This window comes from Anomalospiza imberbis, chromosome 22, assembly GCF_031753505.1.
Source record: "Anomalospiza imberbis isolate Cuckoo-Finch-1a 21T00152 chromosome 22, ASM3175350v1, whole genome shotgun sequence".
Taxonomy (NCBI): domain Eukaryota; kingdom Metazoa; phylum Chordata; class Aves; order Passeriformes; family Viduidae; genus Anomalospiza; species Anomalospiza imberbis.
Window position 1 is genome coordinate 2611947 of NC_089702.1, and position 16282 is coordinate 2628228.

At 42.9% G+C, this 16282-nt stretch overlaps 1 protein-coding gene across 1 annotated transcript; it reads right to left on the reverse strand.

The window, feature by feature from the left end:
• Window positions 1–1042: 1042 nt before the first annotated feature.
• On the reverse strand, window positions 1043–12201 carry LOC137487021 (G protein-activated inward rectifier potassium channel 1-like). The gene is made up of 3 exons (XM_068212665.1): window positions 11306–12201; window positions 5301–5517; window positions 1043–3128 (listed from the first exon to the last, which is right to left on the reverse strand). Exons 1-3 carry the CDS (start codon window positions 11954–11956, stop codon window positions 2557–2559), a joined length of 1440 nt encoding a protein of 479 aa, XP_068068766.1. The 5' UTR covers window positions 11957–12201; the 3' UTR covers window positions 1043–2556.
• Window positions 12202–16282: the final 4081 nt, after the last annotated feature.

Genomic DNA, 16282 nt, shown 5'->3' on the forward strand with positions numbered 1-16282 from the left:
AAACGCTGGGTTATCTTCTAGGTAAAGTTAAAACTTAACAAAATCTCCTCAAGTGCTGAAGTGTTTTCAGTCTTCTCCTCATTCTGCTTCTGAGGCTGTACCTGCAAGGCTGAGATCTCTGTCACCCTGAGAAGGTCTGTGTGCCATTCCAAAAGCACTGCACACCATCATCTGGTCAAGAGCCAAGCAGCTCCCCAAAGCAGAGCAGAGAAAGTCAGGCAAGAAAGGGGCAGGTAAGTCACAGTGGGGGATGGATATGCAAGGCAAGGCAAGGAAAGAGAAGGGAGGGGTGAGCAAAGCAAGGGAGGTTAAGGCAAAGATAGAAAAGGGATTTGTATGCAAGGCAGGCAAGACAAAGAAATTTTTATCTGGAAACAAAAGAGAACAGTTGCTGGGTTTCACATTCACATCAAAGGATATCAACAACACCATGCAAAAGAGCTCTCCTTTCAATGTACGGTCACATTCTTTTAATCATGCACAACTTCTTATATCAAGATATATTCACACACAGATACCCTCCAGTTTATTTTCTATTCTCTTGGAGGCGTCAGCTGGTTTAGTCTGAAGGGTCTTAGAGGACTAGCTGGCTTTTTTATTTTTTACAATGCAGTTTGCTTTTGAACCCTTTTAATGCTGCTTTGGGTTGTAACCACCCTTTTTTGGAGGGGCCCTGTATGACTCACCTGCTCCCCCACCACATCATCACTGTCCCAGTGACACTGGGGTGCTACCATCCCCCTCCCAGGCTTCCCCAGCCCCCCATTTTTACTCACCCCCAAAAGAAGGCACAAAATGAGTGCAACTGCCCTGAGCAGCACCTTGCTGATCTAATAATGTAATAATCCAATCTAATAATGCCATTTACATCTGTACATGCCCCAGCCCCACAAAGGGAGGGAAGCCCCCAAGCAAGTGAAGCTCCCCAGGTTCCTGCCTCACAGCAGAGGGGGAGTGTGCCCAAGGATGAGGCCTCATCTCCTGGAGCTGCTCTGCTGCCAACACACACATGCACATTTGAGTAAAGAATGCTTGAGACCCAAGGTGGATGTAATTTTATTTTATACTAATTTTGGCAGTTCTGGAGAGTAGGGAGAGTCATCATCATTTAAGACTTCATGCTGTCATCTAAGTAGTCCATACAAATACAGTTGATAAATGAAAATACAGATTTTAGCACATATATATTGTTGAAATTCATGTTGAGAACAGGTAAACAACAACAAGCAGCACATCTTATCCCTGCATAAAATAGCATTTTCCAGTTTCATACAGTAGACAGACCAAAAGCAAGAAATAGCGAGTTCTGCAAGCCAAGCTATTCCAAGCTTGGATACATCACTTTACCATCAAGGAATGCATTGCCAAACAATATGGCCATTGCCCTTTTAAATCTGACTGAATTTCGTGCACATAACAAGAGCAAAATTTGATCCTTCTATTGGAGAGTGCCCTGGTGATGAGCACCCTGTATGCTGAGCTACTGAATGCTGTTTACAAAAGAGCAGGGTGTGTTTATAATTACTACCAGCCAGGAAAGGAAAAGCCTCTCTCACAGACAGAGGTGGATTGAGCTGAATAGCAATAAATATGAAATCTACAAAATTACTGAGAATCATATATAAATGGAGAAGGCAAATGTAACAAAATGAAAATCAGCAACATCAAAGACTACCATTCATTAGTAAAACTCTGAGATGTGTAATGACTGAGCATTATTTAGCACTTTGTTTTTATTTATTTACTTACAATGTCTCCAAACTGAAATGCAATTTAGTTGCAATATAAAACATGCCAAGAAGCTGAGCTACTGATCTCAAGTTTCCTTCACAGTGAGTGGTGATATGGCCATTAAAATTCAGCATGTGATCCACCAAATCAAATGCTGAGGTCTAATTTTGGACAGGATGAAGATCCTCATGTTTACAAGAGCTCATGTGGGTCAAATGACCCAAGTGGTAATTGCACACTGCTTCCTCTACCTGAATGACCACGGATGAGACACTGGGAGCACAGAGGGAGCGTGCCACAGTCACTGGGAAAGAAGGATGGACCAGGAAAGCCTCTTTCCAAAGGATCACTGAGTGACAACTGGACTAGGACTGAGCAGTGTCACATTTTCCTCTTGTGTTCTGCTGTTCTGCCCATCAGGAGCAGTCCAGGACCTGAGCTGCACAAAACCAGGTTTCAGCTGCTGTTACACCCTTCTTGCTTCCATCTGTGTGACTAAGGATCTGATCCTTGCTTTGTGAAAAAGCATCTGCATACATGGAAGACAGGGTAGATTTGCAATGAGCATGCTGATAAGCATCATCAGGGTAAGAATCTCTTTGGCATGACAGGGTAACCATACTGCCCCTCAAAGTCCTGTTATGCTATCCAAATTGGATCTGTACAGAACAATTACACAAAAAGGAGCATTCTTCCTGAAAGCAGCAAAGCCAAGTTGTGACTTTACTGTGAAACAACTCTTCCAGGGCAGCAGTTTCAAATGCAGTTTATCAGCAACAACTTCTGTTTCTCCAGCTCTTAAAAGAAGCAATCAGAGTTCATTTTTCAAAGTTTGGCAGGAAAATTATCTTCCAGTTTCTCCTCTAGAGTGCCCATACCTGGAAAATCCTTCTGTAACTCCAGCTCGCTAGTAGACTGAGTCAGAGCCTTGGCATTTATTTTTAAGGCTTTCAGCTGCATCCTCTTATCACTGTCTTCACCATCAGAGATGGGACTTATTTCTTGAATTTTCAAGAGATCTCCAGTACTGAAAGTCTTCTGTGTGTTACTGGAACTCATTCTCAGGGCTCTTGGAGGAAGGCCTTCCTTCCTTGAGCTGATCTTCTGAAGTTTAGCAGGGAGCTTGTTCTTCTCTCCTGTAACATCAGCACAGTCAAGTGGACAAACCTGTTCTCTTCTGGTTTTCTTATCAAAAGGACTATTCAAGAGGGATGACTGGGACAGGTTTTCTTCTTGCTCTTTAACACTGTAAGGAGGAGTGGGGACTTCAAAGGTGGCGTGAAACTGAGAATAATCGACACGGAAAAAGCCATCTTCCAGAGACATTACTGGGAGGAACCTGTGACCCCACAGGACTTCATCTTCTGTGTACGAGGTCCTGGCTTGGCACGTCATTCCTGTGCAAATGGACAAGAGCATTCCAACGTGAGCAAGCAGACTGGCACATGGGACCAAAAGTACATGACAAGGCTGACAGATAAAAACCAATTGCAGCCAGCAAGCCAACGATTTTATAGGTTATAAAATAGGGCAATTGTTCCTAGACAATCTCTGGACAGTCAGTGGAGTGCCTCTAACTGACTGACTCAATTTTTATGCAAATATTGCAGACTTGCAACCAAGCCATAGCAAAATGTAAAATTAAAACAGTATTAGCTTGTGTTCTGGTTTCAGCTGGGACAGAATTTTCTTCATTGTGTCTAGTATTGGAAGCAATTAGGTCATCCCAAAGTTTCCCTTTTCCAGGCTGAACAATCCCAATTCCGACTTGACAGAGTAAGTAATTCTGTTTCTTGGGAGAAAGAACTATTGCTTGCCAGAGGCTTACAGTGTGGGAAATGAATTTACAGAAAATTCTCAAAACAAGTTTCAAAAGGTGGCCTTACAAAAAAGACTAGATACTTTGGAGAAATAGAACTATGAAAGATGCATTGTAGTAGGACCCACGAGGGGTCATTTTAGATGATTGGCTTTAAGGCATTTACAGCATGGTGTGGCTAAAGCTGATAAGCTAAGAAATACTTACAGTGTATTGTAATTAGGAAATGGTTGGCTTCTGATTGTGATGGTGTGAATTATATCATCTGTATTGTCTCACCCTTCACGAGACTGAAAATGGAATAAAAGCTTTTAAAACACCTCTCAGTTGCCCCATCTCTGGGTCAGAAAAAAGTATAATCCAAAATTACAGAATCCTTTGGCAAGGATCAGGTGTTGGGGGAGACAATGCCAAATAAAAAACATAACCTTGCTGTAGGTTGTGTTACTTTTTCTCCAAACAGTATGTCAAGACAAAAGCTGGGCAGAGCCACTGAAGCTCTTCCATGTTCAGACACAGGTGGCATTGTAAACTCATTGAAGATTTTATTCCACTTAGTGCAAAATACATCACTGGTAGTATTTATGTGTGTGAACTCACAGCTAAAATGTGTTCTAACAAAGCTGGCAAATCTGTTACCATGGCACCACAACAGCACTCACAATAATTCATACAAATATCCCAGGTGAGCAGAACTTTTGGACTTCCTGTCATGGCAGTCTCCAGAGGCAGAATCAGCAGTCAGTAAGCCCAAACTCTGATTTGCTCTCTGGTTGCTGCCACATGGATTCTCAAGTGTAAAATGTCTCCCTTTAACTATCCAGACAGGTAATTGCATTAGGGGAGGTTATGAATGCATGCTTATCTAAAATAAATGGTTCAGTTGCAGGGTAAGATGAGGCCTCTGCAGGGATCTAAACATGCCACACTCAATGTGAAAGAGCATTCTGCCCCAGTGGATTGTGTATTTGTGTGGAGAGCAATCAGACAGAGATGACTGCACACAGCTGCACCAAAGGGACACCCCTTTTCCAAGGCAGGAATGAGGCAGCTGCTAATCTTGTGGAAAGGACAAGAAAGCTCTCTGAGTAATTAAAGTTTAACAAATCAGAAGAAGAAGGAAGATCAGAACGCTGATGACCATACTGAATGATTTGGACTTTACAGTACTCAGGGATCATTGATGAAGAGCTCCTTATATAACTGGAACCCATTTTCATGGGATTCATAAAATAATTGAGTCCTCAAAACAAAAGGCCACAAAGTCAGCTGTCATCTGGACAACACCATACCCAAATTTTAAAAAGAAACAAAACTCTTCTCATATTTGTCAATAACCACATATGCCTACAATCTCTGTGACTATGAAATCTCTATTTGTGCTGTAAAACTGGATTTCTTACTCTGAATTCAATTCAGTGCAAGCTGGGCTGAAAGGAATTTTACAGCACTGGCAACTTATGAAGTTTAGCTTTCTTTCAGAGTGGTGGTCCTTAAAACAGAAGCCTCATAAGAATGTTGAGCTGTTCCACAGAGAGTGGCAGGCCGTGTTCTTGCTGGCCACCTTGGGAATTGGCAATGCAGAGCCTGTGGGGAAGGGAGTCTCTATTGGCTGGTGAGAGCCACTGAAGCTCTGCAGCATATGGCAGGATATGCTAGAGCATCCAGGACTAGCAGCTGCCTTGCTAAAAATATCAGCACTGAAAACAAAGACTAAAAATCAGAGTATGCAGGTTGTTCTAAGTCTTACCGGTGGTCTCAACGATTCCTTCGAGGATGACAACGATTTCAAATTGCTCACTCCTCAGTGATCTTTGTGAGAGACAGAAAAAGGGGCTCTCTGAGTTAATTTCATGACAGATGGTTAAAGGGGAAACTAAAAACAGCTGGTCAGCTCCAGTTCCAAATCCAACATCCAGTTCACACTGGTCCAGTGGCAGAAATTCTCCCTCCGGTGTCTGTCTGGACTAAAGGTAAAAAGATGATTTAGAAATCACTGTGTGAGGCAAAACATAAAATCAATGCAATAAAGTTTAAACCTGCCACTTCCATAACATTATCAGCTACACGTGCTAGGTCTGGGGGCTTCATAATGGAGATGTAAGTAATGCTAAATACTGTGAGCCTGCTATGCAAAACCAATTTTGACTTTTCTTCTTATGCCAGTAGATCTCACCACCACCTATAAACTTTACTGTGACATATATATGTGTGTGTATATATATTTCTCTATTAAAATATTAATAATATAATTATAATATAGATAATATTATGTTGTATCTTTTTGTATATTATATATAAATATATATTTTATATATTTATAAAAAATATTATGTTGTATCTTTTTATATATTATATATAAATATATATAATATATTTATATAAAAATAATATTATATTGTATATTTTTATATGTTATATATAAATATATATTGTATATATGTATTTATATTTTTAACAGATATTTGTTTTTGACAAAAATGTCATGTACCACACATTACATGCCTCATAATGGCTGTTCAACAAGAATATCCTGTGGCAAAAGTTCCTGTTAACGAGACCAAAATCTGCAAGTTGGGCACATTTTATTCTGTTGTTTGAATTCACGTTCCATTATTTTTGTATGTCACTAATTTTTGTTTGGCAGACACTGTGATGCACTAACTCAAAGGTAAACACCACAGTAATTGCACAGTGCATCTGGTAAGTGGCATTTTCACAAAAGCTCTTGAATTGACACTGCTGATGCTCTCATCCCTTGCATGTACCACATACTGCACTGGCCTTAACAATTCACTTGTTATTAAGCTAAGTGCCTCCTTTTTCTTCCCATCATTTCATAGGTCCAATAAAAATATTGATATAGTAGCTCCCCTCTACTCCATAGGGTTGTCTCCAAATTTTCCTGGTATTCAAAGTCTAACGAAAAACTACATCACTTGGCCAGGCAGCTCCTCTTGTGATTGCTTTGAAGGTCTCTGGTGGAAATTGCCCACCAAAATTAGAAGCTTTGCACAGCTGATAAATAAATCCTATTTAAAATCTTTTCTGTTTATTGTTTGATTAAAAAGCACTTAACGATTCAAGAAGATGACTACTGATCATAAATAAATAAATATTATTATAAGTTATACTATAATAAATGAATAAAGAAATCATTTTAATTGTGTTGCATTTTGGAAACACTGTTCACTGAGAGCAAACCAAAGGCAGCAGGTTTGCCATCAACTCGGGTTTGACTTGTGTTCTTTTAAGAAAGTTTCTGTCTTTAAAGAAAATCCCCAAGCAAATAGTCTATCTTCATATTGTCTCCTCTCCTCACATGGACCTTAAAAATGCTGATTTTATAACTGCCTGGTATTTACTGGAGATTACATAACCAGCTAGGCAGCAGCTGGAGCCCAGCTCGTTATTAAATACAATCCATGATTTCATCTATATGCTACATGTTTGTTTTGCTGCTGAGGAAGAAACATTCTTCCTGTCTAAGTAACAAAGCTCTCCCCTGCACAGGAGGACAAGAGTCAATTTCTCCTTTACTGATGAAGACAGAGAAAATATCAGGTGACTGCCTGTGAGAACATTTTCACAAATGATTTATGATCTGAAAGGTAAAAGTGCTATGAGATAAAAGCAATCAACACCACTGCTACATAGCAGTCATGACAGTCTGTTATGTGCAAAGGTGGAATCAGCCTACTGCAAAAACCTCGGTTCCCTTTTCCTGAGGCAAGCTGCAGAGCTAGGCTGCAGACCAACACTGCTTTTGTTGCCTGGCAGCTGTTCTTGCAGCGGGCGCACAAACTGATTGCCCAGGTATGATCTTTGCTCCAAGGTAACAAACCTGTATGAAGCAACATCCACATCTCAAATTGTCCCAAAGCTTCATCAAATACATCTACCTGGACAAAAACGTGCAATTTTGCACAAACTGTTGCCTGACTGACTCAAGAACTGTTTGATCTACACATCATTTTTCTTTTGTGGAAGAGTCTTCGATCAAATCCACTCAATAGTAAACGAATCCAGCGAGGATGAATAGAGGTAACAGATCTGGGAGAAAGCAGAAGGTTGTGTTTGAGGTATTCAGTATCTTACAGACAGGATTGATTTATGCAGGGCATGGAGGATTTTTAAAAGAAACTTGTTTGTTGAATAAAAATAGGTTAACCTGAATGAAGAGAGCTTAATAGCCCCAATAGGTTCAGCCTTCTAGCCAGTGACCTTTGTTTTACATCTACAGCTTTACTCAAAGGATCACAAAATAAGAAGACAGAGGGCTATAAAATGTCAGGAATAAGTCTGGAAGGAACACTTGTGACTCTTTGGAACACTTGTGACTCTTTGTTTTGACCATCCACATAACACAAAGTAAATTTTGCAGATTAACACATGTTGTACAAGGGCAAAATTAATTAGAAATGCCCTAACTTGCAATTTAAATGTGGTCAGAGATTGATAATCTAAAGCTCTCAAAGAATTCCTCTAAAGGTTAATTGCTTCACAGCTAAGAAAAAAAATTTAAAAGAAAAAAAGACTCTTGTGTCTTTAACTTTCTGCCACTGGATCTTCAAATCATCATGCTCTTCAAATCTTCACTTCTATCCTTTATTCATTCTCTTTGCTTTTCTAAACTTTGTTTATGCATAAATATGCATATCTCCCTTTAACTGGACATCATGCAGTTTTATTATTATTATTATTATTATTATTATCATTATCATTATCATTATTATTATTATCCCTCTGTCAGTTCACTCATTAGAGAACTCATATAATTATGTTTTGATATCCATAATTATCCATAATTTATATCCATCATCCATAATTTGATATCCATAATCTCATATAATTTTGTTTCGATATTAGGTGGACTAATTAAGTACTGGAGCAGAAAAAGTGCAATTCAAAAGATGCAGCACCATCAAGCTTAATATTGTAGCACATTGTAGAGAAACATATAAATCTAGAAAATGCTGAACTGGTACATGCTCATTGCTCCTCCCCCACACTCAGACCATCAGCTTGCAAGAAGTGTTATTATATTTTTTATTACTGGAATAATAGGATCTTGTTACTTTGATACCATTGCTGAAGATTGGTGTGGAATTTTTCAGTTGTTACACTACACTTGGAGCTCCACTGTAGATAATTCCTGGCATCACTGCAACTTTTTATTTTAAATAGTTTTAAATAGTATTTTAAATAGCTACAATACTTTTTATTGTAAATATGACCCGTGTGAGCTGGGCCTGTTCAAAGCAGAGAAGAGAAGGTGTGGAGGGTGATCTAACAAACATTCCAGAACCTGAGAGGAACGTTTTTTTCTGGAAAAGTTTTTGCTGAAACACACACAATTAGCCTTCTAACTGTTTTCCAAACTCTCCACAACTCAGTCCAAAAAGAGCCACAAACTTTTGCATGCTATCACTTTGCCATGCTGCTGCACAGCCCCTGGACACAAAGAAAAGGCAGCCCAGTGTGGCAGCAGCACTGCAGTCTGCTGGATGTATCAGGGCATGTAGCACACTGTCAGGAAATGCTGTTCAGACAAACTTGGTCCATTGGACTCAGCAAAACACCACATTCACTACTGAATAGCTCTCCTAGCTCAATTACAAAAATGTGATGTATTGCTCACATTCCTTCAGTGTGACACCAGTACAAAAGAGAATTCTGGCTACCTGCTCAGGTGCAGGAGAAGTGTAGCAAGATCAGCTGCTGGCAGCACTGCAGGGAAGTACAGAGGGCAGAGCTCCAACCACAGAAAGGATCTGCTGAAGGCAGCAAACACATTCTGGCACACGCACCCTAAGTTTACAGGACTCACAAAGCTCCCTGAAAGCAGCTGATGGAAATTCAAGGGTGATCTGAACAGCCACCACGGGCTCCCAATGGTGTGTCCAGTTTGGTGACAAGGATTTACAGGAGGACATGGGAACCAATACCACGCCTTTCAGTGAGGACTGAGGGGGCAGCTACTGCACATTCCATTCTAAATCTTCTTCTGTTCAAAGCTGGTGTTTGTCAGAGGTCACAAAGCAGCTTGAAGACAACACATGGGCATAACGATCATGCAAAAAAAAAGAAATCAGGAATTGCTCACTGATTCAGTGTCTGGCCTACAAAACAGCTGTCCTAAGACACAATGGTCATGCAGGTCCATCAAATGTCTTTGAGTTTTCTGTCCCAGTCACCTGGGAATTGTCAGCAGAAAGGACCTCAGGCTGTATGTTTGGTGTCTTATTTCAAAAGAAAATGAGTTGCCCTCTCTGTAAAAAGACAATGTGACCCCACTTTTATTCCACTTTCACTTGCATTCCATTTTGAATGATAGAATTAAATACTTTAGAGGAAATTTCTGGAGGACAAAGCAACAAAAACCATGGTTCAGCTGGCTTTCCAGCTCCTACAAAAATTGCTCCAGTGTAACTCATCACAGCTTGTTCCTATATATATATATATATATGTATATATATATATACACACAACTTCTTTTTAAATCTTAGCAGATTCTCCATTTTAAGTGGTATTATGTAGCAAGAAAAATTAATAGCTCAGTCTAGCATTCAGCAAAGAACACAAGGAAAACAGCCTTTCATATTTACCACTGCCCCATCACCTACTGCTTCGTGCTTGTTCATGCAGATCATTAAAAAGGGCAGAGAGAATTACCTGACAGAGCACAGAACATTTCTAACAGTAAAATATGATATCCCAAAATTAATGTCATCACTGAGATCCAGCTTCTGACAGCTGAGGAGCTTCAGAGAGAGCTCCTCACTAAGCATGCTCCCCTAACAAGTCACAGCTGCTGTGAGATGCTACATTGCTTAATCTTTTCCAGTGTTTTTCTTCCATTCTACTCCAGCCCAATTTATCTTCTGGACCTTCATGACTGCCAAACTCTTCTGGGGCTTTTTTTGTTTGTTTTGGGGTTGCTTTGGTTTTTGGGTTTTTTTGTTTTGTTTTTTTTTTTCGTTTTTTTGGTTTTTGTGGTTTATTTGGATTGGGTTTGGTTGGTTTTTTGCTTTTTTTTGTGTTATGATCACCTTTGAATTCCAGTTTTCTTGCATTCTGAATTCTACTGGCCATTGTCAGTGATTAATAAACAGATATTGGTGACAATCAAAGGGTGTTTCCACTAAAGCATCTATACAATCTCTCTGAAATGCTGTGAGGTCACTAGCTGGAACACTGGGATAAGGGACTGCAAGTTAAAGCTCACCAAGTTTCCCCAGGAGGAAAAGGAGGTCAAGGTTGATCTTTATCCTAGTTTAATACCACCACAAATCAATTCTTTATTCCCGGCCATAATCTCTAAGCAGCATGCCTTAGCACCCGTCCTTGGAGCTGTCCTGCATCCTGACACATCCATCCATCCTGACACATCCATCCATCCATCCTGACCAACCTGGCTTTCTGCCAGCCTCACCATGCACTGAAGTGCCCTGGGAGGTCTCTGCTGAGAGTTTTGCCCTACGCCTGCTTGGCTCTTTCACGGCTCCTGCTGCGAGAGCTACACCAAACCCTTCCACAGTCCTTCCCAGCGCCCCAGCCACATCCTCTCAGCCGCATGCCAAGGGACAGCGCGGCTGCCCCGGGGCAGGGCAGAGCTGCCAGCAGGCACCGGCAGCAGGTGCTGCCCCACGCTCCTGCCCTCTGTGCCCACCCCTGCAGCCGGCCCGCACCCTGCCCGTGTCGCCACCGCCACGCAGGTGCCCTGTGCCACCCACAGTGTCGCACAAGCCTCACCTTGATCAGCTTGCAGCGGATCTGGGCAGACACCATGTGGCTGTTGCGGAGGTTGCCCACACGAAACATGAGGCAGAGCTTGGCATCGCGCTGCGAGATGACGGCGGCACGGCTGAACATGAGGGTCTCGGCTCGCTTCTTGGGCTGCGACATCTTGATGAACATGCAGCCGATGAGGAACGCATCCACAACGGAGCCCAGCAGCGACTGGAAGAGGAACAGCACGATGCCCTCGGGGCAGCGCTCCGTGATGTAGCGGTGCCCGTAGCCGATGGTGGCCTCGGTCTCTACGAAGAAGAGGAAGGCGGAGGGGAAATTGTACACGTTGGCCACACACGGGCTGTACGTGTCTCCGTGCGCCTGGTGCAGGTCACCGCGCAGGTAGGCGATGCCCCACCACATCGAGGCCATCACCAGCCAGGCGACCGTGTAGGTCAGCAGGAAGATGAGCAGGTTCCAGCGCCACTTGAGGTCCACCAGCGTGGTGAAGAAGTCGGAGAGGTAGCGGCTGCTCTCGCCGCCCAGGTTCCCGTGCTGCACGTTGCAGCGCCCGTTCTTGTCCACGAAGCGCTGCCGCTCTCTGCGGGCGCTGCAGCGAGCGAGGCCCACGGCCTGGTACTCGTCCCCGAACTTCCTGCGCACGGCTGACATGCCGCCGGCTGCCGGGGGGCTCCGCGGGCACGCCGGGGATGCGGCGGGGCGGGCGGCTGAGCGCACCGCGCTGCCTGCGCGCAGCAGCCGCCAGCCAGGGCTCGGCGAGCGCCGGGATGCCCGCGGAGCCGGAGCGGGAGAGGGAGCGGCGCTGCCAGCGCTGCCCGATCGCCAGCGGGGCAGGGCAAGGGCCGGAGCAGCCGCGGCCTGAGGGGACAGACGGCGGCAGGAGCGCGCAGCCGGCGGGGAGAGCCGGGCTGGGCTGGGGCGGGGAGAGCCGGGCTGGGGCGGGGTGAACCGGGATGGGCTGGGCCGGGGAGAGAGGGGCTGGGCTGGGCCGGGGAGAGAGGGGCTGGGCTGGGCCGGGGAGAGAGGGGCTGGGGCTGGGGCTGGGGCTGGGGCTGGGGCTGCGCCGGGAGAGAGAGGGGCTGGGGCTGGGCCGGGAGAGAGAGGGGCTGGGCCGGGCCGGGGAGAGAGGGGCTGGGGCTGGGGCTGGGGCTGGGCCGGGGAGAGAGGGGCTGGGCCAGGCCGGGGAGAGAGGGGCTGGGGCTGGGCCGGGGAGAGAGGGCTGGGGCTGGGGCCAGGCCGGGGAGAGAGGGGCTGGGCCGGGCCGGGGAGAGAGGGCTGGGGCTGGGGCTGGGCCGTGGAGACAGTGGCTGGGCCGGGGAGACAGTGGCCGGGCCGGGGAAAGAGGGGCTGGGGCTGGGCCGGGGAGAGCCGGGGCTCGGGGCGGGTCCAGCGCCGGAGGTGTCTGGCCGAGCCCAGGTAACTCAAGGTAACCCAAGGTAAAAAACGCAAGGTAAAAACACCCAAGTGATGCACACTACAATCACACCACCTGCCAACTGATAGCAGATTCTGTCCCTGCACTCCTGTCAGTGCCCCTTTCAGGTAACTCCCGCAATTTATACATAGAGTGTGATGTTCTGTGGTGCATAACATCCTTTGGCCAGTCCATAACCTGTGGCCAGTCCATATTCTCCCACTCAGCTTTTGTGTGCACCTCCTCACCGGCAGAGAATGAGACACATAAAAGTCCTTGACTTAGGATAAGCACTGCTTAGCAACAACTAAAACCATCAGTGTGTTATCAGCATTATTCTCATAATACTTCCAAAACACAACCCTGTACCAGCTACTAAATTAACTCTATGCCAGCCAAAACCAGGACACTTGGGGAAAGACCTTATCCATAACTAAAGTGGATATGTAAGAGGTAAATTCTACAGATTCCATAGCAGTATTTCAATCTGACTGAGCTGCTGCTGAAAATAGCAAAATAGCTACTAGAACTCAACTCTTCTCTTCTCTTCTCTTCTCTTCTCTTCTCTTCTCTTCTCTTCTCTTCTCTTCTCTTCTCTTCTCTTCTCTTCTCTTCTCTTCTCTTCTCTTCTCTTCTCTTCTCTTCTCTTCTCTTCCCTTCCCTTCCCTTCCCTTCCCTTCCCTTCCCTTCCCTTCTCTTTCTCAAACACAATCACAGGTTCAGAGATTCTTATCTCCTACATTTTAGGGAGGCTTTTTTCAGAAACTGGATTTTTTTTCACTTCATTATTTTATTAAGAGCAGACAAAAGACATGCTTTTACCTGGGAATATTTGTAGTTTCTTCTGGCAAGGGTAGTTGTCATGAGAAAGAGCAGCCTCTGAAAGGGCAACACATTCACCTACGGAATTCTATGTTCTCCATTTTTGTAAGAAAATAGAGTTATCCTGCATGACTGACAAATCACAAAAACTGTACCCCAATTTCAAGATGTTTTTTAAAATAACCCTCCAGCTGCAATGCAATGAAAATGGTCTACAGTGTTAGAGGACTGCATTTGCATTCAGTGATGCCATCAGAGCACAGGAGTGTAAGGTTAAATCTCTAAGTGCACAGAACTGAAAACTGATTTGTAGGTTTTACATTTAATGGGATTTTCTTTCTTTTCCTTTTTCTTTTTTAACTTGTAAAATAGGGAAATTTTCACAATTTTATAAAGTCAAAGGATACAAGAAACAGCAACTTGCTAGATTTTCTTCTGGTAACTGCAGCAGACTGGTAAAGTATTACTAGCTGTTCTTGTAATGATCAACTTTTATTTGACGAAACCAGCTGATCCTGTATGCATTTAGTAATATTGCAGCCCCTGTACCTGCAAAACCACCCATGGTAAAACCTTAAACCATCTGCAGTGAAGAACTTAAGTGTCAAGAAGTAGAACTGGCAACTTCAAGAAGAAATAGCAATTACTTGTGTAACCATGACTTGACTTATATATGAATTTTTACAAATTAAATGAGAAGTTATTTAACAATGATCAAAGCTGCCTGATGACAAGTCTCTGCATGTCTTTGTCACTCTATTTTGACAAATTTAGCAGTTTTCCTATACTTTTACAGTCACAGCAGTGATTGATGTGGATGAAAGCAGCTCTGTTTGTAGCTCGGAAGATGGAAAACATTATTTTCTTTTACATTATTCTTTGTTTAGGTGAACCTTAGAATACTGGGAACCATTTCTTCTTTGTCTTTATTAATGACATTTATCACCATAGTGATGCATCACATATGAAAAACTTTGGAGACAATATTATTTACTTATGTATTAAATTCTGTAGAGCAAAAAATCATCATGTTTAGTGAATACTTTGGTAAATAGCTTGGTTATTCTTTTCAGAGTAATGTTCTGTGCTGCAGACTAGTCTTCCTACACATAAATATTTTTAAAGGATGTCTTACTCCTAAGAGCTTGACTGTCCAGTGTAGCTATACTTTTAAATTATTACTTAGTATTGCATCTGGTAAGTGAATAATATTGTCCTGTCCTTACTGCTGAGGACTTTTAAGGTTTGAACAGCTACAGTATTTTGCAATCTAAAGCTCATCTGTTCCTAGCCTGTTTCCTAAATAATACCATTTATTTTCTTGGAAAAAAACCCCAACCTACCTCTGTAGAGCCTAGGAGATCTTCTGCCATGCTGTGACTTTTAGTGACCCTCACTTTCTGTCTGTCCATTGGTTACTCCCTTCACTGAGTGCAGATTTTTGATGGAGACAATACAAATCAACACTCTCCATTTTCAGAAGGCGTCAAACTGTTTTTATTATAGCATGCATGCTTTTTATACATTCTTACAAAACTCATAAGTTTACTTATTGCTCACCAGAGACAAAGTGCTGATTGGAATAGGCAGTTGCAGGTTTCTCTTATTTATCCTTCCTTCTTTCTTGGTTTCTGTGTCAATGACTTTGGTAGGAAATTCTTTCAGGGGCAAACATAGATCTTCTTATCAAACTTCTCTCTGGCTCAGAGCAGTTGAGGTAAAACCTCTTCCTCAGATTTTTGTCTCCACCTTTAAGGTCTGGATGGCTTCTTGAGCAAGCCCTGCCATCTGCCCTGTGCTGTGAGCCTGCTCCCTCAATTCCTGGGCACCAAACATCCACCAGCACGATTTGCCCTAAGTTCTTTTTGTGCACGCTTCAACGCTGCGCCTTCTTGGGATGAATCCTCCTGTAAAAAAATTCAGAAACTCTCTGCAATGTCCTCCGAGTCTTGCAATGCCACAGCACACCTAGCAACACCTAGCTAGTGACCAGATGATGAACGACACTTGGTCCTTGTTATAAACGCCAATCACTTGGTTTTTAAAATTTTTAAAGTTTAATAATAATAAAATGGTTATAAAAATAGTAATACAATTAGAGTAATGAAAATTTAGAGTTAGGACAATTACAAGACAATAAAAAGCAAAGAATTACGGACGTCCGGATGCTCTCGGGCACTTAAGCCCGATAAGCATGCCTTGGGAACAAAGGAATAATCTTTAAAAGCAGTAGCCTGTTGCATATTCATACATCTCATACATGATGCATAAATTCCTTGCAAATCAAGAACTTTTCTGCTTTTTGTCAACTTCTTCCCCTTAATCCTGGTGGTTCCATAAAGACAGAGAGAAGGTGGAAGAATGTTTGTCTTTTCCGATAAGGAGGCAGTAATTCTTTATGGGCCCCCATCATTGTCATCTCTGTGTGAAGAGTTTCTTCATTATCTCATCTCTTGCTTGAGTTAGTAAAAAAAAAAACCCACATACATAGGCTCTATTTTAACTACAAAACTACATTTACCATACTATTAAAATGTTAATACAGCACTTCCAATCAATATAACATAATACATATAGTATTCAATTTAATATTTGCAAAAAGCCAATCATAAAATATGCATTTTTCACAGTCCTGAAGGGAAAGATGCGTGCTAAAGTCTTTACAAAGTTTGATGGGTGAAGGTATGGGTGTTGACCTTTGAAATGGGTCTTAATGTCTCTACTGACTTTGGGCAGCAGGT